At 46.8% G+C, this 20,844-nt stretch overlaps 1 protein-coding gene across 5 annotated transcripts in view; it reads left to right on the top strand.

Moving 5' to 3' along the window:
- Nucleotides 1-20,844, top strand: part of NMD3 (NMD3 ribosome export adaptor) — a 99,712-nt gene that overhangs the window by 26,710 nt on the left and 52,158 nt on the right. For all 5 annotated transcript variants that reach the window (XM_029616567.1, XM_029616563.1, XM_029616566.1 and 2 more), the window contains 5 exons: nt 5,505-5,639; nt 6,886-6,982; nt 11,487-11,567; nt 13,054-13,182; nt 15,449-15,539. In XM_029616567.1, the coding sequence (XP_029472427.1) occupies nt 5,551-5,639; nt 6,886-6,982; nt 11,487-11,567; nt 13,054-13,182; nt 15,449-15,539 (487 nt within the window). In that variant the 5' untranslated portion in view covers nt 5,505-5,550. The remainder of the gene's footprint in view (nt 1-5,504; nt 5,640-6,885; nt 6,983-11,486; nt 11,568-13,053; nt 13,183-15,448; nt 15,540-20,844) is intronic.

Raw genomic sequence — 20,844 nt, 5'->3', positions numbered from 1 at the left:
GTGTCCTGTCCTTTGCCCTTTGGACCAAGATTCAGAGCGGTCGAGGCGTTCCTCCACAGCCACGGAGGGTGGGACAGCCCCAGGCAAGCAGCATCAGCGACTGGAGCCCCCGGGAAGGAGGAGTCTGAGTTTTCATCTTGGGTATGCACCAAGCCTATCTCCAGATGAAAGATAAGCAGAATAAGCTCCTTCAGGAGAAAAACCCAAGCCACTTTCAGTCTGGGAAGATTGGAGTCCCGAAATGAAACCCTGAGGGGGGTTCAAAGAGGAGGAGGGCTCTTTCCAGGAACAGACTTTAGGTGAGGAAGAACCGGAGGCTAGGGACTCAGCAGTGCATTTGTTTAGGGAACATGAGCTGGGGGCCCTTATTACAAAATTCTCTCAGGTCCTAAATCTGAAAGAGGAAATGCCCAAAGCTAGAATGAAGGGAAATCCCATTCTGACAGGGATTAGGAAACCTTTCAAGGCCTTTCCCATCCATTCAGCAATCCAAGATATGCTGACAACGGAGTGGTAGATCCCAGAATATAGGCTTAGAAGTCGTAGAACTATGCAGAATCTGTATCTAATAGAACAGCAGTCTAAGGATAGGCTTCTAGATCTGCCTAGAGTAGATACAGCAATCTCAGCAATAGCAAAGACAAGTACTATCGGTAGAAAGTGGAGCAGTCCTGAAAGACCCTCAAGACAGGAAAGTGGAAGCGTTACTAAAGAGAGGTTTTGAGTTTTCATCCCTGGCCCTCCAGGCAGCTATTTGTGGAGGTTATGTAGCCAGGGCCCTTCTAATCTGGTCTCAACAAGAGATGCAGGACCCTTGGAGGAAAGGGTGGGGCCGGCCCTAATGGAATCAGCATCAGCCTTTGCAGCAGATACTATGTATGACCTTATTAGAGCTTCAGCAAAGTTAACAGCACCAGAGGTCATGGCTAGGGGGCTTTTATGGCTAAAGAATTGGGCAGCAGATTTGGCGTCCAAGACCAGGTTAGGGAAGCTACTCTTTAAGGGGAGGCTTCTGTTTGGAAAAGACCTAGAAAGATGGTCAAAGACAGGGGAGGATCGAGGCCCCAAAGGTTACCAGAAGCCCAGAGGCTTCGCGAGGGGAGGCAGCTGGAGATAGTGGCCCAGGGAGTACAGATAGAGGGGCGGTAGAGTCCAGATATCTTGCCCAATCAGGATCCCGGGCAGATTTCAGCCCTTTCAGGGGAATAGATTTCCAAAGGATGGGAACCCCTGAGCCCCCCCCTTAGCGACAAAATCACACAATGACAGGGAGCAGGCCCACTCCATGATGCCTCATGTGGGGAGGTGATTACAGATCTTTTATCCAGAGTGGGCCAAAATAACAAAGGACCAGTGGGTCCTGACATAATAAGCAAAGGAAAATTGGTTCTTACCTGCTAATTTTTGTTCCTGTAGTACCACACATCAGTCCAGACACCTGGGTTTTGCCTCCCTTCCAGCAGATGCAGACAGAGACATTTTCACAGCCACTGGCACATAGCCTGGCATAGCACCTGCAGTCCTTCAGTATTACTATGTACCCAAGCTAAGACAGCAATACCTCCAACAAATTTAAGCAACAATATCCCCTGAATGAGCAGGGGAAAAAGAGAACAACTTACAACAATAGACAGCAAAGAAAACTTCAAGGAGCAATCAGAAACCTGTGCTATTCTTCAGACAAAGACAAAAGGACAGATTGAGTGGACTCTTCATATGAACCTCAGCCTTGGGTGGGACTCTGGACTGATCTGTGGTACTATAGGAACGAAAATTAGCAGATATGAACCAATTTTCCTTTCCCTGTATATATCCAGATCAGTCAAAACTCCTGGGATGTACCAGAACTTTCCTAACTAGGGTGGGACCGCGAGAGTCCCGCTTGAAGTACACTTGCACAGAAATTGCCAATATCCGAGGCCTGAATGTCCAATCGGTAGTGTCTGGCAAAGATATGTAAAGAATTCCAAGTAGCCGCCCTGCAAATCTCTTGCGACGACACTAGCTGACATTCTGCCTAGGAGGCCACCTGGGACTGGGCATATTGAGCCCTTAACCCCTCTGGGAAAGGATGACCACAACATGTATGCGGAATGTTAAGTGTCACGCCATTTTTTATGACGCTTATGGCCAGGGATACAAGAACACTTTAGATTTTGGTAGAAAGCATAACTTTTTATTGTTCAGTATAAGTATTCTTGGGAGATGCTGATGTCATGTCTCTGGCACATTGTCTACCAGCATGTCATCATATACAGGAAGTGATCCTTCTTTTATAGATAACATACAATATTGTGGAAGATTCTAGACTTCCATGACTGCCCAAAGGATAATTTACATAGGTTGTCATGTCAACCACATGATGTGACTATATATGAACTGCCCTGATTAGTTTTCCCAGGAGGTGGGGTTCATTTACCATCACTCTTTGGGTAGTCTTTTGTTCTGTTAGAATCTTGCTGGTCAAGGTAATTAACACATGGCTGTGTTTATAGAAACCCCTGAGAATGATGCCTCTGTAGTGTCCGTATAGCCTGAAGATCTCGCCGTTGGTTTCTCCTTTTATGACCCTATAATTAGGCCTCATAGGTGCAGCTAGCTTGACTGCCTGTGCAGATATCTTATGTATTCTGCAAGTCATTCTCAAGAAGTCACTTAGAGTTCATATAGCCAGGCAGGCTAAGCCGAGGATTCTGGGACATATTTTCCTTTCTCCATGTTGGTTTTCTGTTCAGGCCCACTCATCAGGAACCAATAGCCTCCTTCAACCAACGCGCAGTCGTGGCTTTTGATGCCTTCTGACCCTTTTTTGCACCACTCCATAGCACCAAAAGGTGATCCGACAATCTGAAACTGTTGGTGACCTCTAGATACTGCAACAAAGCCCTTCTGACATTCAGATGTCTTAATTCTTGTGCATGAGGTGCACCAACCTCCAGATTTGGAAAAGCTGGAAGCTCCACTGTGACTTAAGTGGAACGCCGAAACCACCTTAAGGACGGAACTGTCCTTAATGATACACTTAAATCTGAGATGTGTAAGAGAGGCTCCCTGTATGACAAGACTTGAAGTTCAGATACCCATCTGGCTGAACAACTAGCCTTCAAAGTGAGATCCTTTATGGTAGCCCTCTTAAGAGGCTCAAATGGCGCTGCACACATGCCCTTGAGGACCAAGTTATGGCTCCAAGATGGACACACTGGACAAACAGGAGGGCGTAAATGCTCTACCCCTGTGAGAAAACGCATGACATCCGGATGTGCTGCTAGGGGCTTTCCATGAATTTTGCCTCTTAAACCACCTAGGGCTGAGCCCTGCACTCTCAGGGAGCTAAATAACAAACCTTTTGTCAGCCCTTTCTGCAGAAAACTCAGAATCTGCGCCACTGACACCCACGAGGATCAATCCTTTGGTCAGTACTCCAAGACTCAAAAACCCTCTACACCCTGACGTACGTCAAGGAGGTGAAAGTCTTTCGAGCCTTCAACAGAGTAGTAATAACATCTTCAGGATATCCCTTCTTTCTTAAATGGCACCTCTCAAAAGCGAGCTGCCTGATAAGAAAATATGGGCCCTTGATGTAGCAGGTTTGGAAGATGCTCCAGCTGTAGTGGTCTGTCCACTGCTAGATTGACTAAATCCGTGAACCAAGGCCTCTGGGCCACTCTGGAGCTACCAGGATCACCCATCCAGTACCTTGCCCACCAGATGCCATGGCAGAAACATTAAAGAAGGATGTTGGCCAAGGAAGAACCAGGGCATTGACTCCTGGTGCTGCTTGCTCTCTTCTGTGACTGAAGAAATGAGGAGCTTTGGCATTCCACTGAGTCGCCATGAAACAACTCCCATTCTCCGGGATCCAACCGCTGACAGTTGAGAAAATCAGTTTGCACATTGTCGGACCCTATTATGTGAGAGGCTGCTATCAAAGACAGATACTGCTCTGCCCAAGACATCAGCATCTCCGCCTCCTGAGCTACCGCTCGACTCTTGGTATCCCCCTGACGGTTGATGAAAGCAACTGTTGTGGCATTGTCAGACAGGATCCGGACCAGGTGGTTGCGCAAAAGAGGTAAGAGTGCCTGGAGGGCTAACTGTACTACTGTCGTCTCCAGATGACTGATGGCCCACGATGCCTCCTCCAACGACATTATCCTTGTACCGACTGGGACTGACACACCACTCCCCAACCGGAGTGACTGGCATTGGTAGTGACCACTATCCACTGCGGCACCTCCATCCCATGGCTCAAGTGGTAGGGAAAGAGACTGGATCTGGCCAAGTCGGTAAGTGGCAGAAGTAGATGAAACTGTTCCAATACCAAGTCCCATCATGATGATAATGCTTGCTGCAGAGGTCTCTTATGAGCAAATGCCCAAAGAACGAGTTCCAAGGTAGACGCCGTGGAAGCTGAGGACCTGCAAGTAATCCCAGACCCTGGGCACCCGGGTCTGCAAAAGACTCCAAACTTGGGACTGTAACTTGATCATTCGCTCCTCTGTAAGAAACACCTTCCCCACGTGTGTATCGAAGCGCATGCCCTGTAAAATAAATAAATAAGAAGAAGGAACAGGGTATATGAGAGAGAGAAGGAAGCAGATGGGGTGGGGGGGGGGGAGGCAGGGGGCTGAGGAGGACGGGGGTGGCAATGGCGATGGCGTGGGAGGAAGATTGCAGGGTGGGGGCAGAGGCTGCTTCGTCTCGTCTTCCAACCAACAGGCGTTCTTCTGCTCCTATTCTGGAGGATCGGGATTAATAAGACAATTGTGGAATTTGTTTTCATTTAATTGGTTACAATTATGGAAGATATTGCTGCATGTAATAAGAAACTGATCAATATTTTGCTTCCCTCTGGCCCCTAAACTCATCCTTAATAACTGGAAGGATAGTGCCTTTCTAGAAGTACAGCCTTGGTGGAATATCGTATGTTTGATATACGGACACGAAGCTGTTGCAGCCAAACTATGTACAACAGAACATTTCAAGATATCTGGAAACATTTTTTGAATGCCGAGGTGCAAGGCAAAATTTTTTAGGAGCCAGGAAAAAAATTGTCCTATTGGTTTAATCTGCCAACCCCTCCTCCGCCTCATGCTTTCAGTTTTGTATTGCTCTCCTCTTTTCTTCCTCTGCTGCATATCCCCCTCCACCCCTTCCATTCTTCCAGTTTGTCTCTGTCCTTGGCTGGGGAAGGCACCCAGGAATTTTCCAGCGCTGCCTGTGGACGATGACATATCCCACATGCTGCAGCCGCAGTCTGTACTCATTAGGCAAAAATATATTGTGCAAGGTGGTTATAGTATCCTCCCAGACGAGTTAATGTTCAGAAAAAAGGAAATTGATGCACAATGTGCCTGTGCTGCTAAAGAAATGGTTTCACACCTTTTTATTCATAAGTCACATCTTACTTTTAAAGAGTAATTTTCACAATTTACGGTTGGTTGCTGTTTGTTTTTTGTGACCGAATATTGCTCTTTAATGTCTCTTGTGTTTCTCTGTGCCAGCCTCTGCTGCCAGTGCGGGGTTCCAATCCCTCCCAATCCTGCAAACATGTGCGTGGCATGTCTACGCACGCAAGTGGATATCAGCGAAGGAATTCCCAAGCAAGTCTCTGTCCATTTCTGCAAACAGTGCGAAAGGTACAGCGTGCGGCGCTGGGGTGCATGCATAGTGTGAAAGGTACAGCGTGCGGCGCTGGGGTGCATGCATAGTGTGAAAGGTACAGCGTGCGGCGCTGGGGGTGCATGCATAGTGTGAAAGGTACCGCGTGCGGCGCTGGGGGTGCATGCATAGTGTGAAAGGTACCGCGTGCGGCGCTGGGGTGCATGCATAGTGTGAAAGGTACAGCGTGCGGCGCTGGGGGTGCATGCATAGTGTGAAAGGCACAGCGTGTGGCGCTGGGGGTGCATGCATAGTGTGAAAGGTACAGCGTGCGGCGCTGGGGTGCATGCATAGTGTGAAAGGTACAGCGTGCGGCGCTGGGGGTGCATGCATAGTGTGAAGCGTGCCTCCTATGAAACGGAGGCTTGACAGGTTACATCTGCTTGCAAGAGGAAAGGGAGGGGAGGTTCAGTCTCGAAATAATAAATAATATACAGCACAGGCCCCCCAAAACGTCAGATTCTGCTGCAGACCCGTAGGCTCATTCGTGCAGAGTAGCGTGCTTGCCTAGAGCAACTGGGGTGGTTTTTTGTTTTTTTAAGCTTTCCTGCTCTTATCTTCACCCCCTCTTCTCCTTTCCCCGAGGGTCATTCCCACCCAGTTGCTCTGAGCCCGATTTATTTTTGTTTATGTCTGCAGAATATGCGAAACCTTTAGATAATTCAGGCTCGGTGTAGAAGAGTAGATTTTCAATACGACAATGTCCCGTGTCGGTGTTGCTGAGTTTTGACCCGACTCCGCACAGCACTGAAGGGGATAATTTTGTAGCTGCCTGCTTAGATTCAAAGTCCGTTACCTGTAGACTTCACACCAAATTTTAAACAGGGACAGTATGCTCATGTTCCTTTTTGATATTTATCCCAGAAAAATTACCTGCCCCTTTGTGCAGGGTTTTTTGTTTTGGTTTTTTCCAAGGAAAGATAGCCACATAATATTTTGCAAATGCAAAAGTAGGTGTGTAAACACAGACCCCCGTCTCCAGCCTTGCGCCCAGGTAAATGGCCATGCGTACAGGCCCTGCTTGCGCACTCTTGGCCCCACCAGGGAGGACGGTTTTCTGAAAGACCATGTCCACGGTTACAGCACCACTTGACATGCAGAAATGGCTTGGATAGTTAACCTGTAAGAATCAAGTTAATCTGGCCGATGTACTCGGGTAGCTTTCGTAAATTGTAAGCAAGTCGTGTAAGTTGTGGTGTGTTTTTTGTTTTTTTTTCCCCCCAGATACCTTCAGCCTCCAGGAGCGTGGGTGCAGTGTGCCCTAGAATCCAGAGAACTGCTTACTTTGTGCCTCAAAAAACTGAAAGCATCATTGAGCAAGGTCAGTCGCTGCGCACTAGCGGTTTATGGTAAATGGAGCAGCAATAAAAAGATCCAATCTGGTGCGGCCTGGTGTGCGTTAGAAAGGATCCTTGCCCTCAGAATTCAGCTGCACGCTCCATAGTGGGCGTGTCGCGTTGGAAGATCAGTTTCCCCTGTATTAAAATCGTTACCTTGGCTTTGTCATGTGATGGACAGCGTTTAAGGTCATGCTGATGCGGTTTTAAAGCTATGAATGGTTTGTTTGCTTTCCTGCATTGCTGCTGCTCTAAAATGTATATTGTGCGAGGCGAGAGAGCAACTCTTTTGCTGTCACTGGTCCTGCTCTTTGCAACTCTTTCTGACGCCTTATGAGCTGAGACATGTATTGAAAGCCTTTTGGAAAAGACTAAAGGGGGTATCTGTTTAAACTGGCTTTTGGAGATGGTTTTTTTTTTTTTTAATCGATCTTGTTTTTAGCTTAGTACTACTTAGTACTACTATTTACTACTTCTATAGCTCTGCTCGACATACCCAGCACTGTAAAGAAACCTACAAGAAACAGTCCCTTCTCAGTAGAGCTTACAGTCCAATCAAGACAAACATATAGGACAAAAGAGACTGGGAATTTCATTTATTGAGAAAATTAAAACCTGAGGCTGAATCTGGGCAGCCTCAAAAAGGTGGGTTTTTAGATGGGATTTAAATAAGGCAAGAGAAGGGAGCTTGACCCACCAGCTCAGGAAGTCTATTCCAAGTATATGGTGCAGTCAGCTGGAAAGCATGGGTTTGGGAACTGGTGGTAAGGGAGAAGGGCAGGGTCAGGAGTGGCTTGTCCGATGAGCAGAATGCACAAGGAGGGGTTGGAGAGAGAAGTGCGGAGCTGCAGAGCGTAGACTCTTGCAGGCGAGTAAGAGGAGCATGAACTGTACGTGGGAACAGATAGAGAGCCAATGTAGTGACTTGAGGAGAAGGGTTTGGCCAGAGATAAGTCAAGCAGCTAAATTTAGGATAGATTGCAGTGGAGAGAGATGGCTCGCCGAGAGATCTGGGAGAGCAGGTTGCAATAGTCTTAAGTGGGAAGTGATGAGAGAGGGCAGATAAGGGTCCTGGCAGTGTGGATTTTGGTGATACAGAGAAAGAAACAGTACATTTTAGCAGAGAAGGGTGGGGAGAGAGGAGTAGAAGGTGACTCCAAGGTTACGGGCTGAGGAGACTGGGAGGATTACAGTGTTATCCACAGAAACAAATTGAGGAGGAGTGGGAGGAAAGATAAGGAGCTCTGTTTTGGCCATGCTGAGTCTAAAGGATCAGTGGGGCATCCAGGCGGCATTTTCAGCCAAGCAGGCTGAGATCTGGGACTGGACTCCTGATGAAATTTCTGGTGTAGAGAGGTAAATCTGGGAATCGGCATAAAGATGATATTGATAGGCATGAGAGGACGTCTGAGCAGCAAGGGAATCAGCCTACAGAGAGAATAGACCAGGAGAGAACACCGAGCCACACCAATTAATAGTGGGATGGAGAGGTAAGAAGAGAATCGAGACAGGACAGAGTCCCAGAATCCAAGGGAGAACAGAGTATCACAGAGTTGGTAGTGATCAACAATGTCAAAAAAAAAAAAACAGCAGATAGATCAAGGAGGATAAGGATTGAGGAAAGGATTTGGCAAGGTCTGATTCTGTGGAATGTAGAGGACAAAAACCAAACAGGAGTGGATTAAAAAAATGGCTTGAGAAGAAAGAAAGTCAAGGAAGCAGCAGTGAGCAGTACAAGTAGTTTGGAAGCAAAAGGGGAGGAGGGAGATGGGTTGATGGTTGGCAGAACAGATAAGAGTCCAGTGAGCGTTTTTAGAAGAAGGTGTGATCACAGCATGTTGGAAAGCAGCAGGAACAGTAGCAGTGGAAAGAGATTGAGGACGTGACAGAATGAGAGCTGAGGAACTGGGAGGGAAAAGAGTCAGAGGAACAAGTAGTGAGTTTGGAAGAAAGATGAGCAGTTTCCTTCACTGTGACTTCAGGGAAAGAGGGGAGAGTGGCCGAGGTCAGGGGAGGGGTAGAAGAATGGGGGAGATAGAGGTGACCTGGTTCAGAGAACTAAAGACTAATAGTTTGGGCAGAGAGTGAAGGGGAGGAAGGCGGTGAAGTAAATTTAAGCAGAGAATTGAGTGTGGCAAAGAGAGAGAGGGTTAGATGCAAGAGAGTTTGTTAAATGGATGGAGTAATCTTGCTTGGCAAGTGCAAGAGCGGACTGGCAGGAGGTCAGCGTGAATTTGAAATGTATGAAGTCCGAAAGGGCACAGGGTTTTAGCCAGAGATTTTCAGCAGAGAGGCACAAGAACATAGGAAGTGAATTCTAGGGGTGAGCCAAGGCTGGGGTTTGGTGCACCTTTCAGAATGGATAAGGAGAGGGAGGAGAGTATAGTGTATACTGCCTGGACAATTGAGTCGGACAATGTAGTGGAGGAAAGCAAGAGATGAAGCAGTAGTGGAGAGGATACAAGGGTTGATAGCCTGGAGATTTCCTGAAGGTGTTGGTGGTGACTGGACAAGGCCGTAGGGGAGGGTGGTTTAGTGTGAAAGTTATCCGATGATGGTCTGAGAGACGGCAGTTGAAGGAAAGGATTAGGTCAAGGCAGAGGCTCTGCTGTGAGTAGGAGCAGAGTTGGAGATCAAACGAGGAGGTTAAGGAGAGGAGTGTTGAGGCATAAGGTGTCATTCACATGGAGGTTAAAGTTGCCAAGAATAAGGGAAAGGGGATGATGGGTCAAGGAAGAAGGAAAGCCAGAGCCAGTCGAGAAAGGAGGAGGGCTTTCTACAGGGCGGGTCGATTAAATGACATCTATCTGGAGAGGTAGTGGGGTGACTAGGCAGATGGAGTGGATCTCAAAGGAAGGCAAAGAGTCAGATTGAGGTAGAAGAAGGGGAGAGAGCAGCAGTCCAACCCCACTGCTGCAGCCTACTGTTTGAGGTGATTGGGAGAAAAGATAACCTCCATGACAGAGAGCAGCAACTGAAGCAGAGTCTCCGTCAAGGCAAGGAGATGGAAGAGTAAGGGAGTCATGAAGGTCATGTTGGAAATGGAGTGGGCAGTCCACGGGGGGAGCATGAGAAAGGAGGAGAAGGGGAATAGGGAGAAGGTTGGAGAGGTAACAGCTTGATATGCACCGACGGCGTGAGAGTAGCCTTGGAGGGCCAGGATTGGGATCGATGGCTCCGGCTGAGCGTGGTAGGAAGAGGAGCAGGAAGAATACGGAGAAGAGAGGTAGAGTTGGGACGACAGCAGCGCGGATGAGATGCTGTCAGGGAGAGTGAAGATGGCTGGATGAGGGGGGGGGGCAGTACAGATGACAGAATGGCAGAGGAGATAGGGAATGGGGGAAGGAAGATCTGATGTTAGTAGTGCTTTGAAGCAGAAAATAAGATTGGGGAGGATTAGTGTCTGGAAATGTAGCTGAGCCATAAGAAAGGGTAATTGTCTGAGAAGGCTTTTTGAGACCATAATTCATCTTTTGTCTATATTCCAGCACTTGGTAAAAGACACTTAATTCCCCCCGTTTTTTTATTTTGATTTATATTCCAATTTTCAGGCATTTCAGAGTGGATTACATTCAGGGACCGTAGGTATTCCCCTGTCCCCAGAGAGCTCATGATCTGTTTGTACCTGAGGCAATGGAGGGAGAAGTGACTTACCCAAGATCACAAGGCGCAGCAGTGGGATAGTTTAGGTCTGGATTTTGTCAGGCTCGTATTGTACATTTTTATCTTAATTATGCATTTTTTTATGGAACCCTCTTAGGACCACGGATAGGAAGTTTATAAGCATTGTAAATTTAAATCAAAGTCCGGGATAGTTAATCGACAGCTTTACTAGGCGGAAGTTTTTCTGCACTAAAACACCCTCACAAGAAGTGACATTTTTGAGGTACCTCATGCAGCGCTATTTGGATTTTCTTCCCTAGAGGAATACGGGCACCTCTGTGGGGTTTGATCCAGTTCACATGCTCCATCCACAACAGGAAATAATTTGTGCCATAAGCAGCAATAGTCAGTAATGTCAAGTGAGAAACAGCAGATGGAGCACATGCACAGGAATTATTCCTCCTTTCTCTTCCTCTCAGCACAGGGGGGCGGCATAACCAACGATGCTGTTTAGCACTGGGGCTCTGTCAAAAAAAAAAACCCAAAACAAAACGATTTTGCCTTTTAAGATAAACCCAACTGCCTTTAATATGGGTTCAGGCCCCTTTTGTTTTGTGTTTTTTTTGTAGTTTTTTTCTTGAATCTTGTGTTGAAGAGATTCTCAAGCTGTAGCGGGATGGATTGTGCTTTCCGTTCTGTCTCGCTGGGGAGTCCCGGCACGGGAGGAGGCTGCGGGAAGTGAGCAGTGCTGCCTCCGCTGTCATCGAATACTTTCGCAATTTCTGCTGCGAGCGATTGTTTGTTTCTGAGGTTTGGATACCCAGCCGGGTCTGTACGCTAAAATGTGTGTGAATGTTCCGATTTTTTTTTTTTTTCCGCTTACAGGTCCGGCTCATAGATGCAGGTTTTATTTGGACAGAACCTCACTCCAAGAGACTTAAAGTAAAGCTAACTATTCAAAAAGAGGTAAGCAACTAGGGGGGCCCAGTGTTCTGGCTGTAAATGCCTGTAAAGAGAACAGTACTGTGTATTGACTTACCAATTGAATTTTTGTTGTGGCGTGGAAGTGTGGTTTTTTTTTTTTTCTCTTCTGCTTTTGGCCTTCCAGTTCAGTTGGAACCAGTCTCTGCTGGTGCTGTGGTGGCGCAAGAACCTTCATTTGCAACTACTTGTGAGGTATCCCCTATTGTTAACCCACCTCCTTTCCTGTCTTGCCAGGCAGTCGCAGGGACAGCCCTCATTGGAGGGCCCGCAGAGCGTGTGTCGCTCCGGAACCCAGAACGCGTGCCATCTCGAGTCTGACCACTAGGTGGCGTCACTGTGTGACGAGCACCCCCCCCCCCCTCACCCCCGGAACAATTAACTCCACAACAGCAGCCCCAGCTGTAGCCTGAGAAGCAGAAGTCAAGTTTGAAAATCAAATCCACACGACAGTTCAAAGCCCGCTGCCACTGAACTATCCAGCTGACCCCTCATGCTGTTTGCTTGCTGGCGTGACAGCTTTGGCTAGCCTAGCAACCAAAAAGTCACCCAAACGAATATTTTGTTACGATAAATACAAAGACAATGCCATTCAAATCATTTCTTTTTATTTTTTTATGTAGGTGTTTTATATACTGTCGTCCCAAAGGAAGGTCGCAACAGTTTACAAATTCAGTATTCATATTCTTGGTCGACACTTGCATTCTGGTTCAACATCTATTCAACACTATAGCAAATACTTATTTGCAGGGCATATTCGTACATCATATGCGTGATATATATATTTAAACAGAAATGTAAATATTTGCATTCAGTTGGTGTTATAGAAGGAATATGTATACTGAAAGGGCTCACTCTTTAAACAGTTTGTCCGGCTAAGTCCTAAATTTTAAAAAAGTACAGTGATAATATCTTTTCAGGATAAAAATAACTCTTCTGTATTTCTGGATCTAATGGAGTACTATGTAAGCTTGGGCTCTTTGGGTCTTCAGAATTACTTGTTTTATCACCGAATTTCCCCAGGTGGTACCACTCTAGCTCCTTCACAGACTGAGGGATGGGAGGGGAAGTCTCCTCCGAGACTGACTCCATTCTTCTTCCCACAGCGCTTATTCTTTCTTCCCTCTCTGCCCAGAGCCCCAAGCCCCAGTATCCTCGGTAAATGAGTGAGTGGCAGCCGAGCCCCGGAGCTGGCATGCATCCCAGAATTTTTAGAACAACCCTGAAGCAGATGGAGCTGATACTTAAATGTGTGAAAGTTGAACAGAACAGATCACTTCACTCTATCTTTGGGGACTGTTTCCTGTTCATGGAATGACATAGGTGACTAATTGGGATGTAATGATGCAGTAAGATTTGCAACATTGCTATTTTAAAGTTTTCATGATTGAGAATATGCTTTTGCCAATTCACCGATGAAAAAGTTACCTTGGGAATAGTTTTGATGCTTTTTTTTAATTTTTAAAATTAGGTTATGAATGGAGCAATCCTGCAGCAGGTCTTCGTTGTGGATTATGTGGTTCACTCTCAGATGTGTGATGATTGTCATAGGGTGGAAGCGAAGGATTTCTGGAAAGCTGTGGTTCAGATCCGTCAGAGGGTAAGGATCCCTGAGGATTTAACGGGGGTCATCTTTCCTTCAGTCTGAAATAGGATATTCTAGAATTCTCCGATAGTACTTGGTGATAGATAGGACATTCTAGAATTCTCCGATAGTACTTGCTGGTAGATAGGACATTCTAGAATTCTCCGATAGTACTTGGTGGTAGATGTTGGAAGCAGCCACAAGGCATCATCTGAATTTCTCGCTAGTTGTCCTCCTCCTTTGTTAATATTCAGAGAGATTATGTACTAATTCATGATTTCAATGATAGATTAGAGGTTATGTTAATTGAATGACTGGCAAATCCTTGTCCATAAATTTAATACGTAGGGTGGAGTGGCCAACTCCGTCTTCCAGAGTTGCAGATAGGCCTGGGTTTTAGGATACCTACAATGAATATGCATAAGATAGATGTGCATGCACTGCTTCCATTGTATGCAAATCTATCTCATGCATCTTCATTATGAATATCCTGAAAACATGGCCTGCTGGTGGCTCTGGAGGAACAGAGTTGGCCACCCTTGACATAGGGGCCTGTTTATTAAAGGTTTTCTTTCAGTTTGTGTCTATGGGGAAAATATTTGGAGATCAGTTTTCAAAGGGTTTAAGTGCCTTACTGTGGGAATTAGGCTTCTAAATTGTCCCTTGTGATAATTTAAATGCTTAAAGTTAGGTTCATTTTCAGCTGGAACCCAAAGATACTAAGTTTCACAGAAATTAGGAATGTAATTTAGGTGATTAAATTTAGGAGCTCGCCTTGTTTTCAATAAAAAAAAAAAAAAAAAAAAAAAAAGTTAAAAAAAAATCCCAATAAGATAATTTAAAGGAACAAATAAGGTAGCAAAATGTTTCAGCACGCGAGAGAAATTTTTGTAATAATGTAAAATGTGATCTGATAAAGAGAAGTTTTACAAAATAAGGAAAACAAATCTTAAGCAAATGGTCAAATAAAGTAAAATAGCAGAAACCTTGTAAATTTTATTTTTATTTATTTTAAGTTTTTCTATACCGGCATTCGCGATGGGTATCGCATCATGTCGGTTTACAATTAACAAGTGAAGAGGTAACAAGAGGTCATAAATAACAATAAATAACATAAATTATAAAGGTAGTAATAGTAAACAATATACAAGTGAAAGTTAAGAGTTGCAGTTACAATAAAACAAGGGAGTAATATAACTTGGAACAGAGAAAAGAAGCAGGGGTTTTAACTAGATACATATGATACATATATGCCTATGATTGTGCAGACACTTTGTGCCACCTTATTCATAGAGAGCGTCGGCTCAGATCTCGGTTTTGTTTTCCATGAGCTGGAGATTTTATTCTCCTTCCCTCATATTTCCTTATTTTAGACCCTATCAATGGTAATGCACGGTCACTGCCTTTTTAAATAAAGGATGCAGAATATATCCTCAGAAAATCAGCCTTGTAAGAACCTCGTTCAGTCACTTCTGGGGGCGTGCAGCACAGCCTAATTGGGCTGTGCTTGTTTGTGTACACTTGATGGAAAGCAGCAGGAAATGAGACAGGTGTTCTCTCAATATAAATCCTTACCTTCCAGGGGAAGGAAGCCTGCCTCCAGTGTGTCTTGTTTTTAAATAATTATTTTGTTCAGCAGACTCTAGTGTCTGTGCATCAAGACGTCCTACTCTTCTTACTAAAGCAAGACAGCAGTTTTCTCTGGCAGTCTCCCCCTCACTCACCTGCAGGAGAAATGATTTCCCCAAAGGCCGGAGCCGGTGCAGTAAATGACGGGGAACGGCTATTGACATGCTGACCTTCTGACGGTGGATACAAAATTTCTCTACGTTTTTGCACATGGCATGAGTATCCTACTGGCTTGATGTGCCATTTTGCAGGTCCTGAGTTTGATGCCCCTAATGTATATGATAAGATGGCATTACCTGCATGGGGTTTTCTTGTTTTGTTCCCATTGATCTAATGTGTTATTGTATAGTAAGAAATCCCAAATTGCACAGTGTGGAATTAGTTAAATGTTTCCATTTTAGACAATATTTCAGGAAAAAAGTGTATATAAATGACTGCTGTCTGCATACAACCATATACACGCTTTAGTCCTATTGAAGAACTATCAGCTACATTTTTTTTAATGTATATATTCTGTTTATTATCCCACCAGATAATGTTTCCATTTAAATTCCTTTGAGGCATTGATGGGCTGCTTGCAATGCACCCTGGCCTTGAATGCTGATCGTGGCATTTAAAATGCAGATAACCACCTTCTGGCTTCAATTTTTAGGTTCTGCATAAAAAGACCTTCTACTATCTAGAGCAGATCATTTTAAAACATAGACTCCATCAAAACACACTTCGTGTCAAAGAGATTCATGGTAAGGGACAGAGTGTATTTAGCAGTTTAATGTACAGTGCATGCTGTAATGGAGCGTATTGCTGAGATGCTTTGGGGGGTGGAGGGCATTCTGCTTGGACTTTTTAATGTTAAATCTATCAAAGCCCACTATAAAATATGTGTGAAGTGCATTATTCACCGATGAGTCTGTCACTCTTTAAAGTAGTGTGTGGGGTTTTGTTTTTGTTTTTTTTGCACGCTTGCATCTTAACACCCTCCTCCTCCTTCTCAGAGCTACTTTGGGTTTGTGAGTTTTCATCAATCTCTTTGGAAACGTGCAGCAGCGTAGAACATTTTATGCTTTTTCTTTGACAGGATATGTTGTAGGCAGAATATTCACACTTCTCTTGTCACTGAGGAAACAATTATGGAGTGAAAGAGCTCCTTCTTTAAAAAAAAAAAAAAAAAAACAAACCCAAAAAAGAACTGTACCTGAGAGAAACCATACCTGTATTGCTTTCGTAGGACAGTCTTTAAAGTGGGATTAAGAATTACAATCAATGGGAAGCAAAATGGAAGAGTGCGCTATTGCTCCTGCATTCCCTGTACGTACCTGGATCAGTCCAGGACAGCTGGGCTTTGCCGCCCCTCCAGCAGATGGAGACAGAAAAAGACTTCGCGGACTCTGTCCTGTACCCCTGAGGTGCCACCTAGTGTCTGCCAGTATTTTTCTGTCTCCAGCAGATGGTGGAGGTGCAAAGCCTAGTGTCTGGTGTTCGGTTTGAGTTTATCTGATTTTGGTTTGGTTTGCACAGGTATTTTTCAGAGGAAGGTTTAGGTTACTGTCCCTTTATCTTAAAAAAAAAAAAAAAAAAAAAAAAAAAGTTCACAGGGAATCTTGAAAGGTAGTCCTGGTGGGAACATCCCCCCTGGTATTTGAGGCTAGGGTTGGAGACCCTGGAACTGCTGTGGCTGAGGGTGATACCGGGGGTCCCGGCTCACTCACCCTCAGCGGGATCCATTCCCACCAGGCAAAAAAATAAATAGATAAAATTTAAAAGTGGTATTTTCTTGCTTTGGGTGCTCCGGCCTAGTGTCCACTCTGTTTTTGCCGCTTTTTCGCCTTTTTTCGTCTATTTCCCGGCCTGTTGTTTAACCGGGAAATCGCCACAGTTGCCGCGGTTCTTTTTTCAGGTACCGATTAAATTGAGGCCGGGGATATGCCTCGTGGCGCGGCCTGCTCTGCGTGTGGCAGTGCGTGTGCGCGGCTTTCCCTCGCTGGGGTTTGCACAGCCTGTCTGTCAGGTGGAGAAGGCCCATCGCAGAGCAATCAGCACAAGGCTGACAGGAACAGCGCCAGGCTGTGTCAGGAGCCTGAGAGGCCCGATCGGCGGTGGCAAGACTCGGATCCCTTCCTGCTTAGTGCAGGGTTGGAGTCTCTGCTGCAAACCGTGAGTGATCAGGAGCGAGCAGCGCTGGCGGCTCTGGGAGAGGAGCCATCATCACCACCACCACCACCACTTTCCCCGAGGCCTGCTGCCCCTAGAGGGGGCACAGTTCCTGATGCGCAGGAGTATTCCTCGGAGGAGGAGCAGGATAAAGACTCGGATGGGTCGTCTTCCTCGTTCTCCGATGAATTTATCAGAATGCTGCAAAAGTTCAAGTCCCGCAGAGAAGAGATCGTGTACTAAGTTGCCCCGGACACCCTCTACGACATCGGGAGTGGGGAGAGGGTCCTCCTCATGCAAACGTTCCAGTCATCCGGTGGCAGAGATGATACCAAGGCAAAGCGCCCTCTCTGGTCTCTGTCCCATCCGGCGGAGACTTCTCAGACGGACACGTCGGATGAGGATCAGTCTCCTCCACCAGCTCCGGGTGACGGACAGGATGCAGATCCGGATCTTCACCCCCAGCCGGCTAAACCGGATGGGGTCCTGGTGGTGGAGGGCGATGATCCGAAGGTGGTGCGGCTGTTCCGGAGGGACGAATTGGGGCCGCTGATACCAGTCATTCTGGAGGAGTTCGGTATTGAGGATTCCAGATTCGGAGCTATGGATCCGGTCATGGTGGGCCTCCGGGGTCCGGCTAGATCCTTTCCTTTTCATATGTCTGTCACGGATCTTGGCTTGAAGGTGGGTCGAGCTGTGGACAAATTGTATCCACTTCCGGAGGAGGCTTTGGATCTGCTCAGGGTTCCGAAGGTGGATGCCACGGTCTCAGCGGTCACAAAGAAGACCACCATTCCCGTCACGGGGGCCACTGCACTGAAAGACTTGCAGGACCGTAAGCTGGAGCTGCAGCTGAAGAAACTTTTTGAGGTTTCGGCCCTTGGGGTCCGGGCGGCTATGTGTGGCAGTTTTGCGCAGAGGGCTAGTCTCCACTGTGTTCAGGATTGGCAGGCGGAGGCTTCCCTCTCTGATGCGGCAGCGCTGCGTGCTAGCCGTCTGGAGGCGGAGGTGGCGTATAGCGCGGATGCCATGTATGATCTTCTGCGGACTTTGGGCAGGACTATGGTTGCAGTGGTTTCCGCCCGCAGGCTCCTCTGGCTCAGAAACTGGTCGGCCGATGGGTCCTCCATAGCGCAGCTGAGTTCTTTACCATTCACGGAGAAGTTCCTCTTCGAGCAACAGCTGGAGGACATGATAAAGTCTCTCTCTGGGGGAGAATAAAGTCCACAAGTTGCCAGAGGATAGGCCTCGATCCAGAGGTTCCTTTCCTCTGCGGGCGAGATTTCAGGGAAATCGTCGTTTCCGCTCTTCAAGGTCCACCGGGTCGTCATTTCGCCAGAGCACCGGCCATCAGGCTTCTTGGAACCAATTCTTTTGGGGCCGCCGATCTGCCAGAGACGGTGATCCGCAGTCCTATGGGGGCTCGAAGACCATGCAATGAAGTGAGGCTGGTCCACCCTTCCGTCCCAAGGATCGGGGGATGGTTGTCTCTTTTCCGGGAGGCGTGGACCAAATTGACCTCCAACCAATGGGTCCTAAGCATCATAGAACATGACTACGCCTTAGATTTTGCCCAGCCGATCAAGGAGCATTATATAGTGTCCCCTTGCACGTACCACCTAAAGCACAGAGCGTTGCGAGACACTCTACAGCGCCTGCAAGATCTGGACGCCATAGTTCCAGTGCCCAAAGGGCAGCTAAGGCGTGGGCACTACTCCACCTACTTCGGGGTACCAAAGAAGGGAGGGTACCTTCTGTCCCATCCTCTATTTGAAGCGGGTGAATCGCGCCCTGAAGGTACCCCGATTTTGGATGGAAACTCTTCGCTCCGTCATAGCGTCGTTCACAAGGGAGAGTTCTTGGCGTGGATATGAGCGATGATGTTGACAATGCCGCTCTGTTGGAGGGGGATGATCAGCGGGTGCTCCAATTATTTCGAAAGGAGCAGCTAGACCCTTTGATTTCTCATGTGCTACAGGAACTAGATATTCAGGCACCGCGGCCGGTGACGGATCCTTCTTCAGGGGATCCTGTTTTGCCGATGCTTTTACAGCTTATGACCTGGGAATGGGATGCGCCTGAAGGCCTCCCTATGGGTTAGTAGGGGTGGGACCCGGAAAGTCCCGCTCGAAGCACACTGCTGCCAAAATAATTAAGATCCGGAGCCCGGACGTCCAAACGGTAATGCTTAGCAAACGTGTGCAAAGATTTCCAAGTAGCTGCCCTGCCAATCTCTTGTGGCGAAACACCTACCTGTATTGCTTTTGTAGGACAGTCTTTATAGTGGGATTAAGAATTACAATTATTGGGAAGCAAAATGGAAGAGTGAGCTATTGCTCCTGCATTTTTTTGGACACTTAAATTCACCTTTATTTTGGGGGGTCAGAAATTTGGGCACCCCAGCCGAATCTCCCCTCCTTCCTCAAGGAGCCAAAGCGTGTTTGTGCCACAGAGGGACAAGATTGGGACTGGCATGGGGAGGGAGAGCCCTGTGGAGAGAATAACTCGGGGGTTGGTGTGTGTCATAGGACCGCACTTCATTTAAATTCACAACATCAGTACCTTGTTTTATTTTTAGATGATCTACATCCGCTTTGTCTCGCGGTTTCACGGTGTTTGCTGTGCCTAAATTAAATATTCTTTTTAATTAGTACGCAATGAGCTGTAAAGATACTAGAAACGATGCTACTTTTGCCTCGGGTATTATAGTCAGTCTTGTTTATAAGGTGATTAGCTAACATTTTATTTCTGTGCAGTTGAAAGATCTCTCTCCGTGTTTCAAGAAAAAAAGACTAAGTCTTCCTTGCACCCTGCTGCTGCAGTAGAAGCAGACGCACACAGTGCAGCTTTTGGCCTACGGGCAGAACTGGCCCCGGAGGATAATTCTGCATACAGGCTGTCGTGGCAGCACACTGTACATGTAACTCGCAGCGGTAATTTCAAAAGAGAGAGCCGTGTGAAAGAGTGTGCAGTCTGACTTCACTCGCTGTAATTCATGGGGGGGGAGGGTCACGAGAATGTCTGAGGTCTGTGAGAGCAGGACCCTGCTGTCCCACTGGGAGGACCATTTCTTCTTCTTTGTGTGCACGATGAAATTGCCTGGTTTTGGTTATTTTGCTGGACCAGACCGTTACTCTCGGGATTTCCCTGTCAGAGACAGGGGGCGCACCCTTTCCGTGACCTCACTCTTAGTCATAAAAGGGGGCATGGTTCTAGGCCTTTGCCAGTAGTCTTAGTTTCCTGCAGCTGTGGACAAGACTAGACGGACTCTCTGTGCTCCCAGAGTCAGGGTGCGGCCCTGGCCTGGTAAACGGCCCGTTTATTAAAAACCCGGCATGCATTAAAACCAGGAGATATGCGCGTGGCCGGGCTGCGTGCGAGCTGCGAGGATTTTCAAAGGCCCGCTGCCACGCAAGTATCGACTGGTACATGCCAAAGAACGGGTTAGAGAAAAAGGGACTGGCCGGGACAGCACCATTAGGCAGTGTCCCACGGAAGGGCTCGCGCCCTGCTCCTGCTCTGAAGAACAGGAACATAAGAGCATGCCATACTGGGTCAGACCAAGGGTCCATCAAGCCCAGCATCCTGTTACCAACAGTGGCCAATCCAGGCCATAAGAACCTGGCAAGTACCCAAAAACCAAGTCTATTCCATGTAACCATTGCTAATGGCAGTGGCTATTCTCTAAGTGAACTTAATAGCAGGTAATGGACTTCTCCTCCAAGAACTTATCCAATCCTTTTTTAAACACAGCTATACTAACTGCACGAACCACATTCTCTGGCAACAAATTCCAGAGTTTAATTGTGCGTTGAGTGAAAAAGAACTTTCTCCGATTAGTTTTAAATGTGCCCCATGCTAACTTCATGGAGTGTCCCCTAGTCTTTCTACTATCCG

Source organism: Rhinatrema bivittatum, chromosome 9 (genome assembly GCF_901001135.1).
Source record: "Rhinatrema bivittatum chromosome 9, aRhiBiv1.1, whole genome shotgun sequence".
NCBI lineage: Eukaryota > Metazoa > Chordata > Amphibia > Gymnophiona > Rhinatrematidae > Rhinatrema > Rhinatrema bivittatum.
Note: the sequence above shows the minus strand (reverse complement) of the source record. Positions and strands in the feature narration are given on the sequence as shown.